Below are 22,026 nucleotides of genomic sequence, written 5' to 3'. Positions count from 1 at the left end.
GGTTTTATAGTACTGATTTTTGTACAGGCAAATAAGAGGCAGACAGGGAAAAAGAGTTAACAGATGAAGACCACAAAAGCTAGCAGTTATTATGGAGAACCTGATTGCCACAATATGGATATTAATGACTTGACAGAGTTACAGCAGAACCATCCAGATGCAGGAAAGGCAGCCGAGAGGAAGAAACTTTGCCAAAGGACAGGCCAGTCAGGATGTGCCAACCCTCAACACCACCTAAGACTTACAATGAGAGGGACAAAAAGAGACACTAAACGTAAGCCAGGCTGGACCATAACAAACATATGTAATTTTAATTATATTGTGACACTGGGCACAATTCTCACATTGGTCATTTCCATTTGTGAGAGAGTTTAGTGCAACTGGTCAAATTGGTGCTGCACAACCAATCAAAAATGATAATGACTTTGGAATAAAAATAAAAAGGAGGTAAAAAAGGACTGCACTTTGTTTAACTGCTGAATACAAGAAAAGACCATGTAAGGAGCGATAAACTAAAGAGAGATATGAAAGGATTAAGGGATGGGAAGGTTTAAAGAAGTGAAAAGAGGGTGGAAAGGAGGGATGATGAGACATTCAAATGAGGGTTAATAGTTTTATAATCGCACAGGGTGATTCCTGACATGCTTTTAATGTAGGAGCTTGGATGACACACAATATTCAGGGTAATTACATGGTGCCATGGAAGGCTTTTAAATCCTTACCAGCAGAAGCTCGTGCTGTGCTATACTTGTTTGTCAGATAGAAAGAACATCGCAGCCTGATACTGTTCATCAAATCGCTGCCGCAAAGAAGGTGTAGCAAAGATTTTAAGAGCTGCATTACTTCAGACAGATTATTTCCGGCATTAATCAAGATATTTTATTTAAGAGATTAAATTGGCCGCCAGCGTTTCTCAGAAATCTGCCATACAAACTGCGTACAACAAATGAAACAAGTGCATTTGTATGCATTTGTGTCTTATAAATCATTCTAATAATACTCTAGGACTTTAAGTGCACTGAAGAAATTCTAGACAACATAACAAACAAATTCTGTATGTGTTGATTAGTTTCAGAAATGTCCTTCCCACAGTCAGATAAGAGGTGTTGTGTCAGTCATTATCTTACTGTAACGTTGAGAAACTGACAAACTTTCACACCCGTTTAACACTATAATTTGCCAACTGTGTGGAGGTGAGAGAGAAGCCAGGCATTGCATTTGTCATGGACAACACACTGTAACACTATCAGTGTCGCTTTACACACTGATTGTTAAATGGCGAAGCCCCTTCGCCGTCTGTAAGCGAAACACTGGATTTTTCACATAGTCAGAAAAATGTATATCTAAAACTAGGCAAGAAGACAGAAGGGATCACGTTGTGATGTTGATAGCAGAGTTCCTGTCGAAGGTTCAGACATTTGCATCCTCAGCTAGGACCACGTGTCTTTTGAAGTTGCTTGAATTACACTTTTGGGGAAAAGCAGGGGCGATTTTAGGCCATTTTGGGGGGTGCTGAAGGACCCCCAAAATGAATCAAAGCACCCCCAAAGATTTCTTACTTTTTTTGACAATATTTGCTGTTTGTGTGACACACTACTAAAAATATAAAAAACATACAGTACTTGGTTGAGATGGAACATTTTAACAACAAAAGTATAGATACACCCCCCCCCCCCCCCCCCCCCCCAATGGTTTGTTCCAGCTCACCTCTCCCCTGCTCTGGCTCTAGCACTGTTGCTGCCAGAGCGGTGGTGGCTGAGACGCAGCAGAGCAGAGGTGTAAGTGCCTGGCTTAAAACAGGAAATGTTTACTGCATTTAACCTTCAGTTACTCTTTATGTAGTTGGGTAGGAGTCAGACCATGTTTCTTTTTAGCTGAAAAACATTACACCCAGGTAACCTGCAGTGTTGAAAACGTGTTTTGCGACAATGTTTGCGACCCTACAATCCGTCCTACTGTGTAGTAAAATCAGCAACATTTGACTGTCCTGTTGCTCCCATTGAAATTTATACAGCCTATTTAAAATCTAAAACTTAAAATTGTCCGTAGCCTGCTGTTGTTACCACTGTCCTGTTTGAAATGGAATGAGAGAAGCTGCTTATTTTGTCACATGTGAATGTGTCGATATTGAACCCAGGAGCAACATTCAGGTAAGTGTAAGAACAAATGATCTCAATATTTATATATTTTATTAGATGTTCATGTGGTTTGGTTATTTGCCTTTTGGTTGAAAGTAGACTGAGAGAGGACTTTTTTTTTATTAGTGATCTTAATAATATGTTTTTTAATGAATGTAATTTTTTCATCTAATTGAATACAATCTATTTGTGTATGATTATCAGTCCAAAGAGGGAGAGAGGAAAGAGGGGAACATGAGGAGAAAGTGCAAGGTCAGGAAGAACCAGGTAAGAAAACAGACAAGGAACAGTGACAGGCAAAACAGAAACCGTTTAACTGCTTGAGAGAGTTGACTACCAAAAGTATTTGCCAACTTCAAGGTGGGGCGACACAGGTTAGAATGAAAGGAATAAATCTGCAGAGCCATAGTACAGGGTGGGCCATTTATATGGATACACTGTAATAAAATGGGAATGGTTGGTGATATTAAAGTCCTGTTTGTGGTAAATTACTATATGTGAGGGGGCAAACTCCTCAAGATGGGTGGTGACCATGGTGGCCATTTAGAAGTCGGCCATCTTGGATACAACTTTTGTTTTTTCAATAGGAAGAGGGCCATGTGACACATCAAACTTATTGGTAATGTCACAAGAAAAGCAATGGTGTGCTTGGTTTCAACGTAGCTTTATTCTTTCAGTGTTGGATTTGCCAAAATGTGGACGCAAGAAAACTGTTACTAATGAAGAAACAGCAGTGGCTGTCCTAGCTTCATTCAGCAAGAGCTCACAGCGTAGCACTCGCCGCATGTCACTGGAGAGTGGCATTAGTCGAACATCCCTTTGGCAGATATTAGCTACTCACAAATGGCACCCTTACAAACTCCAGCTACTGCAGCATCTCAACGAGGATGACCCAGATCAGCACACAGAATTTGCAGAATGGGCAAAACAAAAATTGGAACAGGACCCTCAGTTCACGCAGAAGATTTTGTTCAGTGATGAGGTAAACTTTTATGTGAATGGTGAAGTTAACTAACAAAACCACCGCTATTGGTCTGACACTAACCCACATTGGATGGATCCCTCCAAGACTGTTGGAACAACAAAAGTGATGGTTTAGTGTGGTATATGGGGTACAACGATAGTGGGTCCATTCTTCATCAATGGAGACCTCAAAGCCACTGGATATTTGAAACTGCTACATGATGATGTGCTTCCCTCTTTATGCACTGAAGCTGGCACGTTCCCTGAGTTTTTCCAGCAAGATGGTGCACCACCACATTATGGGTGCCAGGTCCAAGCATTCCTAGATGAACAGTTTGCTGGAAAGTGGATTGGTCGTCGTGGGCCAGTTGAATGCCCCCCAAGGTCTCCCGATCTGATCCCCTTAGACCTTTATCTTTGGGGTCATCTGAAGGCAATTGTCTATGGTGTGAAGATACGAGATCTGCAGCACCTGAAACTACGGATACTGGATGTCTGTGCTGGCATTTCTCCTGCCGTGTTGCTATCAGTGTGTGAAGAGTGGGAGAAGAGGGTTGCATTGACAATCCAACACAATGGGCAGCACATTGAACACATTTTATAAGTGGTCAGAAACTTGTAAATAACTCATGAAAGAATAATGTTACGTTGAAATCAAGCACACCATTGTTTTTCTTGTGACATTACCAATAAGTTTGATGTGTCACATGGCCCTCTTCCTATTGAAAAAACAAAAGTTGTATCCAAGATGGCCGACTTCTAAATGGCCACCATGGTCACCACCCATCTTGAGGAGTTTGCCCCCTCACATATAGTAATTTACCACAAACAGGACTTTAATATCACCAACCATTCCCATTTTATTACAGTGCATCCATATAAATGGCCCACCCTGTAGTATCTGCAGTAAAGATATTTTCATACATTGTACCATAGGCAAAGTTGCCTCCATTTATATATATTTTTTCAATAATGTGTACATTTCAAGGACTCTATTTTTGGAGTGTATTTTCATATATCTGTATTATATTATAAATACACATTAAAAGTGAATCTCTGTCCAAAAAATGCACTCAGTTTACTTCTTACTCACTATGATCACCATTCATCATTTTCCCCCAGTAAAGTAATTAAGGTTAGGATGTGTGTGTGTGTTTTTTAAATTCCAATCCATTCTTCTTTAGCAACATTTAAATAACCTTGATCAGATTTGATGGTTTTGTTACAGACTTTAAAAAAGTGTTTTGCTTTTCTTTCACAGATGTGGGGATTAAATTGTGTTAAAATGTACAAAACAATGATGTCATGTTTTGTGACGAGGACCCAGGCATTTAAGGATGCAGGGACTGACAGAGACAGGGAAGAAGTCTCATCGTGACGAGTAAAGTTTATCTTGCCTGGCTGAGCAGCTCTGGGTGCTCAGCACCCCCAAAGCTCTGATCCTAGAATCGCCCCTGGAGAAAAGCCTCTTTTAAGTCCAGAGTTGCTGACATAGACGGTAACCGTGGTTGCAAGGACCCTGCAAGGGTTCCTTAGTTAGCTGTCACCAACCGCAACTGGAAGATTTCTCTGCGCTGGCCATCTCGACTAAAATAACTCTCCTAAAACATGAAGATAGACGTGTGTTGATAAGCAAACCTAATCTGCAGTCTCCTCGTGCTGATTTTAAGCATTTTTCCTTCACATGTTTTATTGCATTGCACCTTTTTTTACTCACACCAGAAAGCAAAATAAATAAATGCATAAATAAATAAATAAATAAAAGATAAAAAGAAAAGAAAATGCTCCTTTCATCTCCTGAGAGAAATCTTTGTTGCAAATTACATATCAAATCTAACTTTGGGACTGGATGTTTGGTAATGGCGCTACACTAAAATAGCCTATCTATATTCAACTTTTTTGAAGGAAGCAACCATTTATGAGTCAAAATACAGGAATGTTCCCAGGGAGAATGGAGATGATTCATTATTAATAGGATGCTTTCCCCTCCTGGCTTTTTTTTTGCTTGTTTTCTCTGGATACACTTCATGTCTTCTTTACATGTGCAATGCATAAAAGTTTTAATGGCAGTTGAACTGTTTCAGCAGGGGGTCTTTGCACGGTGAGAGCTGGTTTTAGTTCTCAAAGCTCGGACTATCAGATTCTTATGCTTAGTCTTCCTGTAAAAACCAAGCCCGATTCTCACAGGTTTTCATAAATGTGACCTGAATAACTGCTCTTGGTTGCTGTGCTGTTATGCAGTAAATGCAGCTTTCTACTGCTTTGAGCTTCTCAGAATGGCAGCCAATCAATGAACAGCCTTATTCAGTCCAGGCAGGACTGACAAATCAATGCGTTTTGGACTGTGTGATACTAATTATTTGAAGCATTCACACTTTCTTTTCTGTACTTATTTAAATACAGTAGATGTGGTCACTGTAATTGACCAGGCATTAAATTGGCCTTAAAGAAAACATTTAAGAGATTGTTTATGCTAAGTACAGCCATATTGATCATTTTCTGATAAACTTTGGTTTTTGGGAAAACGGGGTGGACTCCACTGCCCAGATACCTCTGCAGCTGACACAGTCTTTTAAGTTACTCTAGTCAGTTTAGTCTGTTTATGTAATTATCCTTTGATTAATGTTAATGCAATACTGTGCTAAGGTTTTAATCCACCCCTCATTTCTTTATACTTTGCTTCCAGTTAGCCAGATTTTTTTGCTATTGGGCAATTGATTGTCACTTTCTGAAGATCTTTTAAAATTTTCCTTTGGATGTTTGTTATTATGATTTCAGAGGAAATGTTTTTAACTGTTAATCCATTTAACACTGACCTATGAATCATTCAAACTTAAGATAGGGCACCTAAGTGAAGGTGTTGTGTCTAGCAACACCTCAGAATGGTGTGCAGTGCGGTTAGCGTAAATTGGTAAAGTGGAGGACAAAAGAAGAAGCAGTAAGTCTAACAAACTATCTACAGCAGACAACACTAACTAAAACTTATGTACATAAGAAAGAGGGAGAAAAATCCAGCCAAGAATTGACCTCAGAGAAACATCTAAGCCTTCAGCTATAGCTTAATTAGAAAAGCTCTCAGTCAAAAGGACATTCTTAAGCAATGGAAATAGGGAGAAAAGGCTGAGGTTGGCCAAATTACATAAGAGCTGTAAATTACAAGAACCTACGTTTCATAACATTTAGTGCCACCGATCCTTTTTTTTTCCTGCATGAGGAGGCTTCTCCAGTTTCATGTGTATCCATAGACAGACAGAGAGAGAAAACATGTGAGGTTAAAGGAGATACAGTAACACTTTCATTTTCTCATCACTACAGGCTGCAGAGTTCTCACAAAACTTTGGAGGTTATCTTTGTTCTCTTTTGTGCTGCGTGCTTGGATAATCTGCTTTTTCAGATCTTTACTTACTTTGTGTCTGTCTTCGCAGAATCCCCCTCTACCCCCCACCCCTCCAATCCTGTGGTGATAAAGAGCTTAACATGGATGGTTCAGGGTTATGGATATTTAGAAGTATGAGATACTTTTATGGCTGCAGATTTTGGTTTAAAAAAATCCACAGCAGGGAGGTTGAGGCAACAATGAAGAGGCTGAAGTGTTGGAGTAAGAATGTGAAAAAATGGAAAGGGATGTTGTGGAAGACGGGTAGGAGAACGGTTTTCACTGATAATAGTTAGGTATTGTTAAAATAACTGCATTAAAATCGTAATAATAAATGAATAATTTAACTCTGGTTAAATAGTAAATGTGTCTTCAACCTCCAAAGTGATCTTTAGATTGCTCCAATACATAAATAAATAAATAAATAAATAAATGAACACTTTGAAAACACATCAGATGTCAATGGAAAAAAAAACCTGTTGGCTATATACTAATATGGACTGGGTAATGTGTTAGGGATTAAAGCATGCCACATCATTTGATGGCACTCCCCGAGAATCAAAGTGAAAAAATTATGTGGCAGGCTAGTTCCTCTAGCCCAAGTTTCACTGCAACATGTCAAAATGGAACTCAGTAGTTTGCATTGCAGTCAGGGTGCCGTTCCCTAGTCTGTAGTCTTTGTGTCCCTCTATTGAAATGCCTCTCTAGACCTTCATTTACTCACTTTAAGCTAGTCATGCTGAATGATGTTACAGGCATATCATGTTCTCCACATCTTCTCCAGACCCGTTCGTGTCTGTCACATGTACCCAGGTTGACCTTGGGCACATGTGTGAACACCACAGGGTGCCAGTGATGACAAAAGCCAGTTGGGTCCCACAGTGCCAAGCAGTGAACATAGGGCCTATTAGAAAATGTTGACTAAAAGCTGTTCCCTTAATTTTTTAAGCTGAGTATTATGAATGGTAAAACATTGGTTTTGGCCTTAGTGTGTTGCATTTGCATTGCATTTAAGTGTTCTCCTTGCTCTTGTGTGGGTTTGCATGTTAGTTTAACTGGTCATAGGTATGGATGTGAGAGTGTGTCATTACAAAAAAACAGAAAAAAAAGGAAACAAAGAAAAAAAAAAGAGAGTGTGTCATTGCACCGTAATGGATTGGTGACCTATTCAGCATATGTTGCACCTTTCAAAATATATCAGCTGGAATAGGCCCCACTGAAGTACTCTTCAGTGGTACTCTGATTGTAAATACTCTTGTACTCACTTGCTGCTACACTATCTGAACAATATACATTAAACAACAATATCTATAGACAGTTTAACACGGCTTGTGTTTGCAAAAACTACATCTAATATTATGTTTCACAATAAATAGGTAATGAGGCTAATATTTATCAAACATCCTGCTATAATTCTTGTTGCTGTTAATATTTTTGCTATCCTCCTTCAAATACTGGATCCTATTTAGGCTATAAACTGTGAAGATGAATTTAAAAAAAAATAATTGTGCCACACTGGTAAGTAGTGGGAGGTGGTGCACAAGAACCAGAGGCTGTTTGCAGAAACCAGGCAGTGGCCAGTCAGAAATGGCCTTTCATCACCTCTAAAAGTTTGTTTCAGACAGTGAATGAACCAAGTCTGCATCAATCCCCAGTATAAAAAATGAGGGTTTTATAGTGTGAATCACTATAATTAGTGATTCACACTATATTAAGTAGTTTTCAGGAACAGATTTCTTGAAGGACATTCAAAGCTCCTCTGTGGATCTTTGATGCTTTTTGTTCCTCTGTCTGTTAAAATAATCCCACACTGCTTCAGTAATTTTGAGGTCCAGGCTCTGAAGAGACCAATCCATGACTGATAGTCTCCCCCTGTCCGTTTTTCTATCCAGATGTGCTTCTACTGCAGTGAGCTCGTTGTCATACTGATAAATGAACCCTTTGTCAATTACAGTTTCCAGGTATAATTGACAATGGATTAAAATCTAACCGGACTTTTCTGTGTTCATAATTCCATCATTTTTGACAAGATCTTCTAAACCACTGACTAAAAATGCCAGAGCCTCCACGTTTTTACAGATGGCTTTAGACACTAAGTGTTGTACCTTTCTCCTGATTTCATACAACTGAATCACTGAACTCAGTGTGATTTGAACCAGAAATGTTACACTTGTATGCCTCACTGTATTCATTTATAAGACCTGTTCACACTGATTTTCATACCAGTTCTTATGTCATTTGGAATACCACAGTCACGAGTGGCAAAGAAAAACTTGGAGGACTATTGCTCAAGATCACTTTGAAAATTTCTTTGAAGTTGTAGCTCTTTGGAAGTAAAATATCACGAAATGAGCGTTGACTCAAGACCTTTTCACAGTACTGCAATCCTTAAGATTAGCACAGAGAATAAATAACTCCTCTGTGTTCCAAACCCAGCATTTTAAATGCTACTAGCAAACTCCCAAATCCCTGTCATTTTCTGCCTTCAGGCTCAGAAACCTCTCTGGCCGTTTTTCTCATTAAATTTGTATCTTCACCTAAGTGTTGACTCACATTGGACTTAAAAATCCAACTCTCAATGGAACAGTGACTGAGGCGGACATTTTTGTTGTTTTCATGAGTCATCAGCTTTCAATTTTTTCAACACTTTGAGTGCTTATGTGTGCCAGTGGGTCCTCTAAACAAAGGACTCCACTTTTAATGGAGAGTACAAGAGGCTACTGGTGTGTATTGGTAGGGGAAATGATTTGTATTTAAAGAAAAAAATATAATAATAAAGCTACAGAAGAATGTTACGCAATCAGTGTAACCATGAGGTAATTCAGCGAATTAAAGAGATCTCTCACAAGTGTTTCTTTTTAAATTACAAATTTATTGCAAATATAGAAATAGATCTTTTGTACAGAAATTGCAAAGGGAAATGTTAATATCAGCAACAAATATTTAAAGAAAGCGGAAAGCCAAGATTTGCTGCCATCAGTCAAAAAAATTCCAACCACAGGAAGTGGATCCTGCTGTGGCCATTTTCAACTCTTCATTTTAGACAAAGACCTCCTGATGCTGTCAGCTAGGCAAGACTCACATTTCGACATAAATTTTACACACATTTCCAAACAGGAACTAAAACCATATGATAATTGTGAGAATTTGCCTTAGACCTTGGCCTTACAGAAATCACACAGATGGTGGTCGCGCCTCAGCTCAGTAATTAAACTACATATTACATAGTTGTGACCACAAATACTGACACTTTTAGGGGGCTTTTCATGCTGCTTTACACTTATTTTCAGCTGGTACAACCTGCAAGAAAGCCAAATGCTTCTAATTTTTCTTTTGAGAGTTTAAAAAAATGAATGAAAAATGCTTCTGTAAAAAACAAAAAATATTTTATATACAGTAAACGAAAATAAAACATCACCATAACAAATGAAAAGCAATGATTTAAGGACTGAAAAATTACTGTACATCAGAAACCTGCACTGTACTTTTCTAAAACATGGCTTTATTGGTCACAGTGTGCATGTGGAATGTGATATTGGTGCTCAGCAGAATTTCAATAATTGATCAGCAATTTTGATATTGCTAGTCGTCTTTTTCAATAGTAATTTCTATATATGGGTTCTTTCTCATTTCTCTCTAACACTAGATGTTTCGAAATTGTGTTTACTTGACGGCAAATATGAACAATTAATGCTTTTGTTGCTGTAAGGCAAGAATGGCACTATTAGCATTTGAACAGTCCACATTTATTTCCTCAGTGATTTGAGGAGGGCCCTTGATTCTGTGGACAACGGGCCATTTTTGCTGTAGAGTTTTCAATCTCTGGCACTGACAAGGCCAATCATTCTGGATTGGGGATTATTATAGCACTGGGCTGTGTGACGCAGCCTCTGCTGTTTGTGAGTACAGAAAACATTTCCACTGATCCTAATCATTGGCTCCAAGTACTGAACAGCATTTGGTCTCACCACATTGCAACCTTTTTTGCAATTTTCACAGCTTTTGGATCAGGGGTTAGAGAAATGGGAGCTCTGAGTTACAGATTACCCTCCAGTACCAATATAGAACTGATCTGATTACAGTGCCATTTCACCCAATTAAAACCAATCTCTATAAATTGGCTACCCAACATAGCCTGGGCCCTTTTGAAAAGCAGAGGACCCAACTTAGTCCTGGGTTAATGCATTCAATGTTCTCTGTGTAATTGACACAAGCAGCCCTCTTAAAGTTTTGGCAAAGACTGGGCCACAAAATGGGCAATGAATATCTCTGCGGGAGGCGCTCAGCGTTATCGCTGCAGAAAGTAAACATGGCTATGATTTATGGCTTGCTGCCATGCACAAACCCTATAGCAATAACTAACATAGCAGGAGAGCCACAGTGAGTGTTACTAACATGTTACAGGATGGGTAAGAAAATAAAATGCACCAGAGTCTTTGTGGTTTTCTTTTCTAAGCGTGCGCTCTGTTTTTTAAGTGCTGCAGAAGAATAAGTACAAGAACCTCAGTTTCAGTTTCAGCTCCTATAATGGCACAGCTATGTCTTTTCTTTGATTTAACTTCAGACCACCTGTTTTGCACATTCAAGAAGTTTTCCAGCAGAAGAACTACTTAATTAAATAGTCTATTATTCAAGGATGATGATAAATGGCTGATTTACAACTGGCCGGATACAGGGTGAATTTAATAAACTAGTTGGATAGAAAGCCAGCAGGCTCTCAGACCAGAGCAGGAGGAATGAAAATCATTCATTTGCCTAACAGCAAGGGGGCTGAGGCTGAGGGAGAAGCTGCTGAGGCTGCATTAATTTGCCAGTGAATGCTAACTGAATGATTGAGATTAGGTTAAGAATATCCACAGTGTGCTTGCATCACTACAAAAAGAAAAAAGAAAAAAAGGAAAACATTTTTTTTTTTTTTTTGCCATGGCTGACAGACAGAGTATGATCGGGTAACTCTCAAGCTTGAAAGATAGCTTTGCATGGAGAAGAAAGAAGAAGAACCGAGAGCAGATGGATGTAAACAACCAGCAGCTTATTATATATTTACCCTCTTTTTATACACCTGTTGCTAAAGATTAGCATATCTGCAGAGGTAACTGTCAGTACACTTTATAATACAACCACCCAAATGAAAACCAGTAGGCAAGAATCAAAAATGTAAGTATAACATCACCATTGTTTTAGAAAAAAAAAAACTAAGGCTAAAACCTAGATGTTCAAATCAAAGGTACTTGACAATATTTGAGCCCCTACAGTTTTTGTTTTCAATGTACGTCCACTTATTGTACACAACAATATATTTTGTCTCTCAAAAAATACAGGGAATCATGCAAATATAACAACTTTTTCTTTTATGTAGTACACTATGTTAAGTTTTCTCTGTTCTTAAACCTTTATAACATAAATCATCGCAAGTACTAAAAGTCAGTCTCTTTGTCCCCAATAATTTCCCAATAACCTCCCCCCTACACCAAGAAAAAACAAACAAACAAACAAAAAAGAAACTAAAAAAAGAAAAGAAGACAACTAAACTGAAAAATAGGTACACATAGACATATCAATAGATCAGGCTGAGTTATAAAAAAAACATCCATAGAAGCATTTTTAACCTTACTATATATTTTTTTCTTTTATCTAGTGTACAAAATTCACAGATATTTCACAGATTCTATTAGTCCTTTGTCCCTCTTTGGAAACTGGGTCCGATCAGCCCATTTGGGCTTACTGTTATAGGATAGAAATAGGATTTTCAAATGCTCTTCTGCTCAGAAACCACATTAGGGGTAACTTGTACATTCAGGTGAAGGATAGTAGTTGTCACTGAATGCTTTCAGCTTACAGATTTTTACAGTTAGATTTTCCAGAGAGCTTGGCAGATGGAAAGGAAGGGCTGGCGGTTCTCAGCCTGTCAGTGCTGTGTGAAGAGTGAGCAAAGCCAGGTTTCGTTTGTTTTTGCCGAATTCCTTTCACCGTTTTACGAAAATACAATTTCACATTAGGCTAACACACACACACACACACATACACTTCAGCTCTCATCCAGCCTAGTGCCTTATTCTTTCAGGACCGTGTCTATTACCTGCCTTTCAAGAAAATACTCATTTAAGTTTGATCTCACTGTGACCCATCCTGACTCATGTGTTTCCTGGTGAGGGAAGGTAAAAGGAGAAGAAAGGGGAGGGAGAAAATGCTTAATAAACACACATAATAAACAAGTTGAAAAATTCAGTTTGATGATGGTCTTATGACACCATGTATTATTAAACATATAACTGTATTGCTAAACTTACTCAATATTTATCATTCAGTGTTGTGATTAGGTAATGATTGTTATATCTTATACATATAGATATCCTCTATATTATTTTACAGTAGGAATGTATAAATGATGATGATTGCCAATTATGACAACCAATAGAGTGCATCAAGGATTAATTGTCTGGGTATAAAATTCAATTTTATGCAGTTCTCAAACAAAATTATTTATTCATTATTATTATTACCATTGATCATTGAATGAGACTAAGACATAAGGCATCAGAACTGAACCTAATTCAAGCCTGACTTGGAGAAAGTGCAAATCATAAAAGCCAGACTCTAAGAAAAGGTTCAAACATTAATAGTACACTGCATGGTTTTCTCATGTCTGACTTGCTGGTTGCTTTGAGACAAACAACATCGATGGAACTACAAAAACAACCATCCATCTCCAAGTGAGTCACCCTCCAGGGTTTCAGTGAGGACATGGGCAGGGAAGGAAGATTTTTTTGCTTCATGTTTTTTTTTCCTTACTCTGTGAGACAAACAAAAAAAGTAAAATCTCATTGCTAATATTCTGAAAAATATTTAAAGTTTTGTCTCAATTTTGAATGAATAACCTAAAGGATTCTTTGACCAAATGGTTAGTCTCTATTGCATTGAATTGAAATCCTATGTATTTTATGGATTGAATTTGATAGACTACCATTCAATGTAGAGATCATGCCACAGTCGTCCTGAATTAACAGTACTGCCAATCACTAAAATCATTTTTTATGTTTCTGCAATGGTTAATCCACTAGTATGCAGAAGCTCTTTAAGTGAAATTATATTTTAATGCTTGTATTTTAGCATTTCGTAATTACAATATTGTTCTTATCCATGAATTTTCAAATGTACTGTTTTACAAAAAAGTAGAAAAAACACTAACAAACATTTTTTTATTTTGTTATTGAGACACCAAATTGCTTTACTTTCCTGAAAATGAAAAAAATAGTTTTAGTGGTTGATGGTGCAGCTGATCAATTCGTAACTTCCCAGAGAAGTCCAGCATGTTGCCTCAAATTTGGACATTTATGATTTGCAAAATAAAGACCAATATATATTTTTAGTTTGAAACAAATTTTGACAGATTTCTAAAATATTTGTTTTCTTGTTTTCATGACAGGTGGTCTAATCAATTTGTTAAGTATCTAATAAGTTTAAAACACCATCTGGTGCGTTTCAAACAAAAATAGATGGCAGACATTTATTTGAGAGGGCAAAAGTGGTTGCTCACCTTCTTCTGTTCACAATCATGCTCAATATTATCTGTGGCTGTGTTTTTGTGTTTTCTGAAAGCAAGTTTTACTGTCTCACGATTCAAATTTAAATGTTAATTTTAATTATGCGTTTTAACTACATTTTTGGTAAAATGTAGTTTGTATTTTGGCAACAACTTAAAATTAACTGTAATGGTAAAACTCTGCTCAACTATAATAATAACAGTCATTTGAGGTTTAGTGAAGCTACTCAGAAATCATTAGAAATGTTGGCACTTCTCTCAAATGCAGTGAAAACTGAGATCTAAGCAAATGTTTCAAAATTGAGCAGAAGAGCACTTGACAACAGAAAGTTTATCTCCTGAAAATCACTGATGTATTAAAAGTGTTAAATAAAACAGAAAATGTATAGGGGAAAAGTCAGTGACAACATTGATAAAATCAAATTATTTATATAGTTTTCAGTGCCAAGCCACATAAGTTGAATGCTCAGCTGAGGCCTTTTTATACATCTAAATGCAAATAGGATTGGGTTTTGCCATATTGGGCAAGCTATTCAGCTTGCTTGCAAGCCACTTTGCAACCTCACAGACTTTCTATCATTGATGTCTGTACTGTTCTGCCATGTTCTCTGGTCTTGCTGCCACCAGCTTTTCATGAATTCATGTGGAAAGGCACGGAAAACCCAGCACATAGCCCTATCACCAAATACAACTTCCTGCACACAATACTAAGAGCTACAGTGGTCCTTTTCACTGAACAGTAATGTCAAATGTTATTTTGTCAGGTAGATTAACAAAAACGGCAACTGAAATGAAAACCGTCCTGATATTCCTTAACATATGTTGCTTATGCTTAACCTTGCTGTCTATTTCTGTAAACTTGTTATGGCAGATGAAGAATGCACCAAGTTCTTTCTGTAGGATTAGATACTCTTAGTACATACAAGTAAACAAACTGGTAAAACTAAGTCAGTTACAGTAACATGTTACTTAGAAAAAAGCAGAAAAGACTTCCAGGACTGTATTATATGTTCATCACACGGTGCTTCATTGTAAAAACAAGGCAGATGAGGTGGTGCATCCCCGATACACTGTTGCTAAAAGATTACAGTGGACCCAGACGCACACAGCTATGCACTGATCCAACGATTATGACCTCTGAATCTGACTCTATCCAAACATCTTGATAAACAAGAAGAAAAGAGAGGAAGAAGGAAATACAAAGATCAGTGTGGAAATACATTATAGTTTGCATATCATTCCTGTTCAACCTGCAGTTTTTTTAATAGAATCAATCCACTACTAAAAAGCAACATCACAAAGAAAAAAGAACAGAAAAGCAGCAGTGTTGGTACACGGTGCACCCCTCCTCCAAGTTCTGCCTGCAACAAACCTCATTTAATGAAACGGAGCAGGTCGTGTTCGGTACCCTGCTCACATCACACCTACTGTGTACATCATTGAACCTGTGGGAGCAGGGAAGGTGGTGGGAGGCGGACCAAGCGAACACTACTTGCAATATACAAGTGAGCGTAAGAAGAAAGAAAATATATACCTGACAGTAAACTTGTCATTAAAACTTACTGAAGGTAGCCGTGAACAAAGATATGGAGCGGTAACCGCTGATTTAGTTTTCACATTTTTAGGGTATTATGTCTCTGATTGTGTATGTTAGCTGATGATATGAAAATTTAACTGTTACACAGCACTTAAGGTAAGCAGGATGCCTTTTTGAGTCCCACGAAACAAAGGTGTCATTATTACAAGCAAGTCATTTCGGTAGAAAATTCAAGAAAAGGCCCGATAATCCTGTTTATGATTAGAGATTATGGGATGGCTGAGTTAGCAAGGGGAGAAAGATACACTGGACATGTTTGACATCTCTACACTTACACATGCCGTTAATAATCTAGTTCAGACTCAGACAACCAGCCACGGGGCGAAATATTGACGAATATTAATTTTAATTAGTTGGGGAATATACAATATAATCGAACAAGGCATGCCAACACCTGCTTACAATGACCACTGTGTACCACACAGCCACACACACACAATCATGAGGCATAGAGTGCAAGCAGACATGCCTGTAACAAGATTTTTTTGTTTGTTTTTGTGGGTTTTTTTGTTTTTTTAATTATCAGTTATATACAACAGTAACATTAATTCCCAGAAAAGAACAGATACATTGGCAGTAATTAGAAGTGTCCTTTCCCTCTCTGCCTCAATGAGTTTTAATGTAAGAGAAAGGATTTGGAATGTACGGTCGTGCTAACACTAAATGATGAAAATAGATTTCCCCATAACCTGCCTGCTTGTCTACTTACATTCACTGTGGCTGCGGAAAAGGATTTGTAACCTGGGTTGAACCCTTCATTTCTTTTTTTGGCCTCTGCCATATATGGATCACACGTCTTGTGACCCATATGATTAAAGTGATATCTATTGCTTTAATCAACCTATGTGTTACATGGTAAGGTTCCCTTCATTGTAAACCACATCCTACACCGTCAGGTAAGTAGTATTTAAGGGGATGTTAATGTGTCCTCTGTATTGCTTCAGACAAACACCATAATTCAGATCATTGCTCAGCGAAGTACGATTTAGGTCAGTGAGGATATTTTAGGGAACACGTTCTTTACTCATTAAACAATGCAAGATTGTTACTCGGAAGGATGCGGGTTTTAGATATCACCCTGGGTCAACACACCTGAATCAAATGATTAGTTCATCACCAGGCCTCTGAAGAACTTCAAGACATGTTAAAGCGGTCATTTAACCATTTAAATCAGCTGTGTTGGATCATCTAAAACCTGCAGGACACCGGCCCTTGAGCGTTCCCGCACCCTTGCTTTAGACGCATCCATGGCACTGTTTCCGGCCAATGTCCCAGTCTATCTTTTTCCTATGATTTTCCTAGAACCCACTTCACTATATTTTATCTTCATATGTTCATTTCTTTACAATTATTCCTTTTTTTAGTGTGCCAGATGCTTTTTGAAATGCAAATACCTCGGCCTCAAGAAGGATCTAAGAGAATAAAGTCAGAGCCCGAATTTGACATCTCTGTTCACTAATCTGCATGTTGTCAGTTGTACCACAGCACAGATCACACCCTATCAGATTCACCATTACTTAGAACGTCTAAATAATCCCAGGTGGAATGCTAAAAACGTATGCAGCACCCAATAAAAAAAAACAACTCAAAACATCTTGGATCACACTAAGCAGAAAATGAAGGGAATCAGCATTTACTCTGTGACAACCCACAGATGAAAACATGGCACTGTTAAAGATGGTCCTTTGCATCACAAAATGTGATCAGTCAAATAGAGTACTAAATTACACAGTTGGCATTTGCTCCCTGTACTATAAATGAAACCCACAAACACTGAATAAGAATGAACCATAGAAGTTGCTACAATGATGTGTAAAAAAAAAATGACTCAGATCCCAGGCACAGTTTTGCAGTCCTTGCTCTTAGCGCAATATTTATACACCTAGCATGCCAAAAGGAGAAAAAAAAACCTAAAGGCAAAATTTTGTCCTACATTTTTCTCCCTATGAAGTAAAACTGATTTCTCTGGCCCAGGGGTGCATCAGTAAAAGCAGTATCTGAACTCTATATCCTCCAGTGGTTAACTCTGGCCCCCAGTCACAGCTTTTGCTGTGCTGACACACCCTTCCAGTAATCAAGAATGTCATGCAGGTCCTCGCCTTTAGCAAACTGCACCTTTTTTCGAAGGGCATTTCCAGCGGTCACATAACAGGACTCATCACGTGGGCCTTTCCTGTAGGGACGAAAACGCTCCCAGATCCGCAGTGAGCTCTCTGAGCAGTACTCGGGGCTGGAGGAGTAGCCTGAGTAACTGGAATGATGGCGGGCAGGCGAAAGCTGGGAGTAAGAAGCTGCGTCCCTGCGGGACCGTGTCAGGGGCTTTAGGAATGAAACTCTTTGGGCTGGGGAACCCTGGTGGGAGCCTTCATAGTAGAGAGCGGGGACAGAGTGGCGGTGCTCCGAGCAGTGGTAGTCCTGCTGCACCTCCAACTGCTGCTGCTGCTGCTTCTGCTGCTGTTGATGTTGTATCTGTTGCTGCTGATGGTAATGGTGGGATTTTTGGTTGTCCTGATGTTGGGCACCAACACCACCACTGTCGCAACCACCACCACTCCCTCCACCACAGCTCCCACTTCCCACTAAAGGGAGTCTCTCCAGGGGCTCCCCACAGCCCACAGGACTGGCCCGGTCTGGGTACTGCTGCTGCTGTTGATTACAGGCATCTGGGCTCCTTGGCTCAGGGACATCCAGGCTGTACACCCTGGCTCCTCCGCGCTCCCTGTCTCGACCCATGGAGCCACAAGATGTGGTACTGCACTGTTTCTTGACAGAATTTACAATAACGACAGCTGCATCTGCACTCATTTGCCGCTGAATGGGACGTACAGCATTGGCCGGAGGAGGGGGCCTGTAGGGGGGAGTGACAACAAATCCCCCACCACTGATTCCAGGGCGCTCAGAGAGAGGGGCATTCAAGGCAGGGAGTGGAGGTGGAGGGGGAACTTTGTTGGGAGCGATGACCTGGCATGTCTCTGTCATCCCTTGAGAGAGTGGGATTAGGCCACGTGTTAGGGAGGACGTGCTGGTGGGCGGTGGGGAGGTGGGATTGGAGGAAGAAGGGTTTGTAGAGGCCCCTGAAGCAGCAACTGCAGCTGCATCCAGTTTCAGGGCATCAATGCAATTGTTAATGATCTGATTAACCTTGTCCACCTCCATGGCAATAGTTGAGATCTCAGATGCAGAACCATGCCCATCATCATCCGAGTCATCGCCAATATCAGTTCCATCATCGTCCCTCAAGTCTTCTCCCCTCATCACTCCATGCATACCATCTCCCATCCGCTCCACCCCTGCCCCTCCAGTTCTGATATCCATATAGTTCCCTTTGTTTGTAGCCATGGCCTCCGAAAAGGCAGTGGCCATCTTTTCCACTTGTGGGATAGAAGAAAGTCTTGAGGAAGTGGTGTTGGCTGAGTGGAGCATTCCCGAGCTTGAGGATGTCGACATGGGAAGTTTCCCTCCATGGTGATGCTGATACTGGTGATGTTCTCTGGACTGTTCCTGGAGTTTGTGGACTGCTGATGGATCATTTGCTACTGCTGCTGCCACCTCTGGTCCATAGCGCATTTCTAGTATAGTTTTCTTGACACAGATAGATTTCCTCTTCTCATCATGCATCCGTTTTTTACGAAGACAATAGTAGACAAGGCCTAAAATGATTAGCATGCCAAAAAGGCAGCCCACAATAGTCATTATATAGTGAGTAGTGGTGGAAGGTGTGGGGAGCATATCATCTTGACTTTGCCCCCGAGTGGAAAACTGGAGGCAGGTGTGGTTGTAACGTTGAGAGTTGCGGATGGATACCACACAGAAGGTGTAATTACTGCGTGGTTTTAGTTTGTTAAGGGTGATCATCTCCTTCTTGTTCTTCAAGTTCATGACATCAGACACAAATGTGTTGTTGTATTGTGTTAGAATATACATTTTACTGAAGGGCTTTGGAATCTTCACAAGGAGAGATGCTGATGACAAAGAGACATGATGGAGCTTTATGCTGGGACTGAAGCTGTCTTCAGTAGACGAGGAAGAGGTTGTAGGCTGGTGGTATGGTCCTATACCACCAAACATCTCTGGTCCGATCCCAGAAGGACCATCTAAATCTGGCGGTAGAGAGGTCATTCCTGGAATCATTACACCGTCTCGGCAGTGATGGTACAAAATGTTTTTAGCATTCCGACCAGAATGTCCAGCTGCAATAGGACTCAGTAAAGGATAGCCAAACATCTCCCGCGGCGTCTCGCATAGGAGGCGGTCATAAGTATGTGAGACATTGTTGAAGAACTCCAACCAGGTTAGAAAACTATAAAGATCGCAGCCACAATGGAATGGATTTGCTGCCAGTTCACAAACCATAAGCCGACTAAGAACTGTGAAAGTGGATGGGTCAATGCGGGCAAGTTTGTTGGATGACAGGTCAATGCTGCTCAGGCTCGGGCACTCCCAGAATGCATTGCTGGCAACAACCTCAATCAGGTTGTGCTGCAGGAACAGGCACTGCATACGGCCGAGCCCTCTCAGCATACCCTCAGTCAAATTTGTCAGTTTGTTGTAACCCAACTGAAGAACCTGAGAAAAACAAGAGCATTTTTAAAATGATGTATTTTTAAGCTGGGGTCCCAAACAAATTACCAAATAACTGTGATGCTGTAGCATATTCTACAATTTGCATAACAATTCTAAAATATGTCTGTAATAACTAAGCCACCAGTATATGCTTTAATAAAAATGATATTTTAAATGTAAACACATTATTATCTTTTTTTGACTAAGATATGAAATTACAGTTATTTACTTGCTTTCCTAAATAGAAAAATTTGTTTCAGCAGTTGAATATTGTTCTTGAATAAGAACGAAGACTAGAGCTCAATTTTGGGCATCAAAACATGAGGTCACTTTGTTATTTGCCTAATAAATACTGTAAGAGTATAATTAGTAATTAATTAGTAGTATAATTTGTAGCTGTAAAAAAATCCTTAAAATCCTTAAAAATTTAGTACTAAATATAGTCTGCTTGAATAAGGTACAACAAACAATTAATACAACCTAAATCCTATGCATGCACTTGTCAATTTGAAAATGTTATGGTCAAATTAAGATCTAATGCACAGGTGTCAAACCTTCGAGGGCCAGTGTCCTTTTACATGTGTCCCTGCTGCAACACACCTGGTAGAATTTAGTAGGTCATTAGCAAGACTATACAGAACTTGCCTGCATGCTGAGGTAGCAATTTAGCCATTTGATTCATGTTACAGAAGCTCAAGAGTGAATGAACATGTTGCAATAAAAGTAGATTTTAGAAGTAGATTTTTTTTAAACTTACACTTTTATTTAAATGTACTTAAGTAGGGTTACGGTTAGGGGTTGACACCTCAGCATGCAGTCAAGTCTTGCTAAAAGACTTGACTGCATGCTGAGGTCCTACAAATTTTATTAGGGTGTGTTGCAGCAGGGACACATGTAAAACTTTCAGAATACAGGACCTCACGGACTGGAGTTCGACACCCGTGATCTAATGCATCGTGTGCATTTAACACCCATCTTCTTGTTACCTGTAAATTGGCCTGTCCTGCAAAGGCTCCATCCTCAATGTAGTTGATTTCATTCTTGGTGAGGTTGAGGTCAGTCAAGTTGGTAAATCGATACATGGAACTGAAGAGCACGGTTTTCAGCTTGTTCTCATTCAATCTCAAGTCATGCACTGTGTTGTTGATGTGCTGGGGGATAGTCTCATATGGAGGCTGATTCTGGCTACATATAGCTAGCCACACATAGCCTTTGTCCCCCTCAATGAGCCAGCAGTCCCCATTAGCCGTGTTAGGGAAATAAGAGAAAAATAGGAGGGAAGGAAGAATAAGAAGGAAAGCGGAGGTGGTAGAAGCACCCTGCATTATTCCAATATAAATCAAAGGGAAAAAATGAAACTATAATCAGGGAAATAGAGGGAAATGGGAAAGAAAGGTGTGTTTACAGGTAAAGGAAAGCAACAAAAGCTGCTGGTAGGGTTTCCAAAGAGGAGATGGGTCTGGGTTGGGAGCGGTAAAAGGGGTGAAGCCTTCACGATACCAGTCTCTGCTTCATGGGGATTAGCAGGGGACCCATGTTATGTCATATTTTGTTGGATAAAAGTTTGAGGTAACACAGTTTGTCTTCAGTTTTAGCTGTGACAGAGCCAAATAGATAAACCTTTGGAATGATCAGTGGGATCTGTAAATGAGAAGAGAAAAAGGAGAAACATTAGAAAAGGAACATTTCTGAATGATAGACATGATGAAAACAAAACTATTTGGTTTTGGTTTATTTTGGCTTTTTTTAAAACAAATGTTGCTTGGAAGGGTTGTCAAAGAACACATGCTTAACAAAGAATGGAGGCTTTATTTGTGGACTTTAAAAGATTGAACTGAATTCAAAC

The 22,026-nt window shown here is 39.4% G+C and overlaps 1 protein-coding gene across 1 annotated transcript; it reads right to left on the bottom strand.

Annotated features, from left to right (window-relative positions):
- Positions 1 to 9,334: 9,334 nt before the first annotated feature.
- Positions 9,335 to 21,807, bottom strand: elfn2b (extracellular leucine-rich repeat and fibronectin type III domain containing 2b). Its single transcript, XM_085453948.1, has 2 exons — positions 21,167 to 21,807; positions 9,335 to 20,183 (listed from the first exon to the last, which is right to left on the bottom strand). The coding sequence occupies exons 1-2, from the start codon at positions 21,503 to 21,505 to the stop codon at positions 17,655 to 17,657; spliced, it is 2,868 nt and encodes a 955-aa protein (XP_085310074.1). The 5' UTR covers positions 21,506 to 21,807; the 3' UTR covers positions 9,335 to 17,654.
- Positions 21,808 to 22,026: the final 219 nt, after the last annotated feature.

The sequence above is a fragment of the Copadichromis virginalis genome, linkage group LG4, assembly GCF_057382275.1.
Source record: "Copadichromis virginalis isolate Kocher_CV1m ecotype Utaka linkage group LG4, C_Virginalis_male_GT1.1, whole genome shotgun sequence".
In the NCBI taxonomy this organism is placed as follows: Eukaryota; Metazoa; Chordata; class Actinopteri; order Cichliformes; family Cichlidae; genus Copadichromis; species Copadichromis virginalis.
Note: the sequence above shows the minus strand (reverse complement) of the source record. Positions and strands in the feature narration are given on the sequence as shown.

Coding starts and splice junctions, on each gene's coding strand:
- elfn2b (XM_085453948.1), bottom strand. CDS start 21,505: ATGCAGGGTGCTTCTACCACCTCCGCTTTCCTTCTTATTCTTCCTTCC. Junction 20,184..21,166: donor CAGGACAGGCCAATTTACAG/GTAACAAGAAGA, acceptor TGTTTTTCTCAG/GTTCTTCAGTTGGGTTACAA.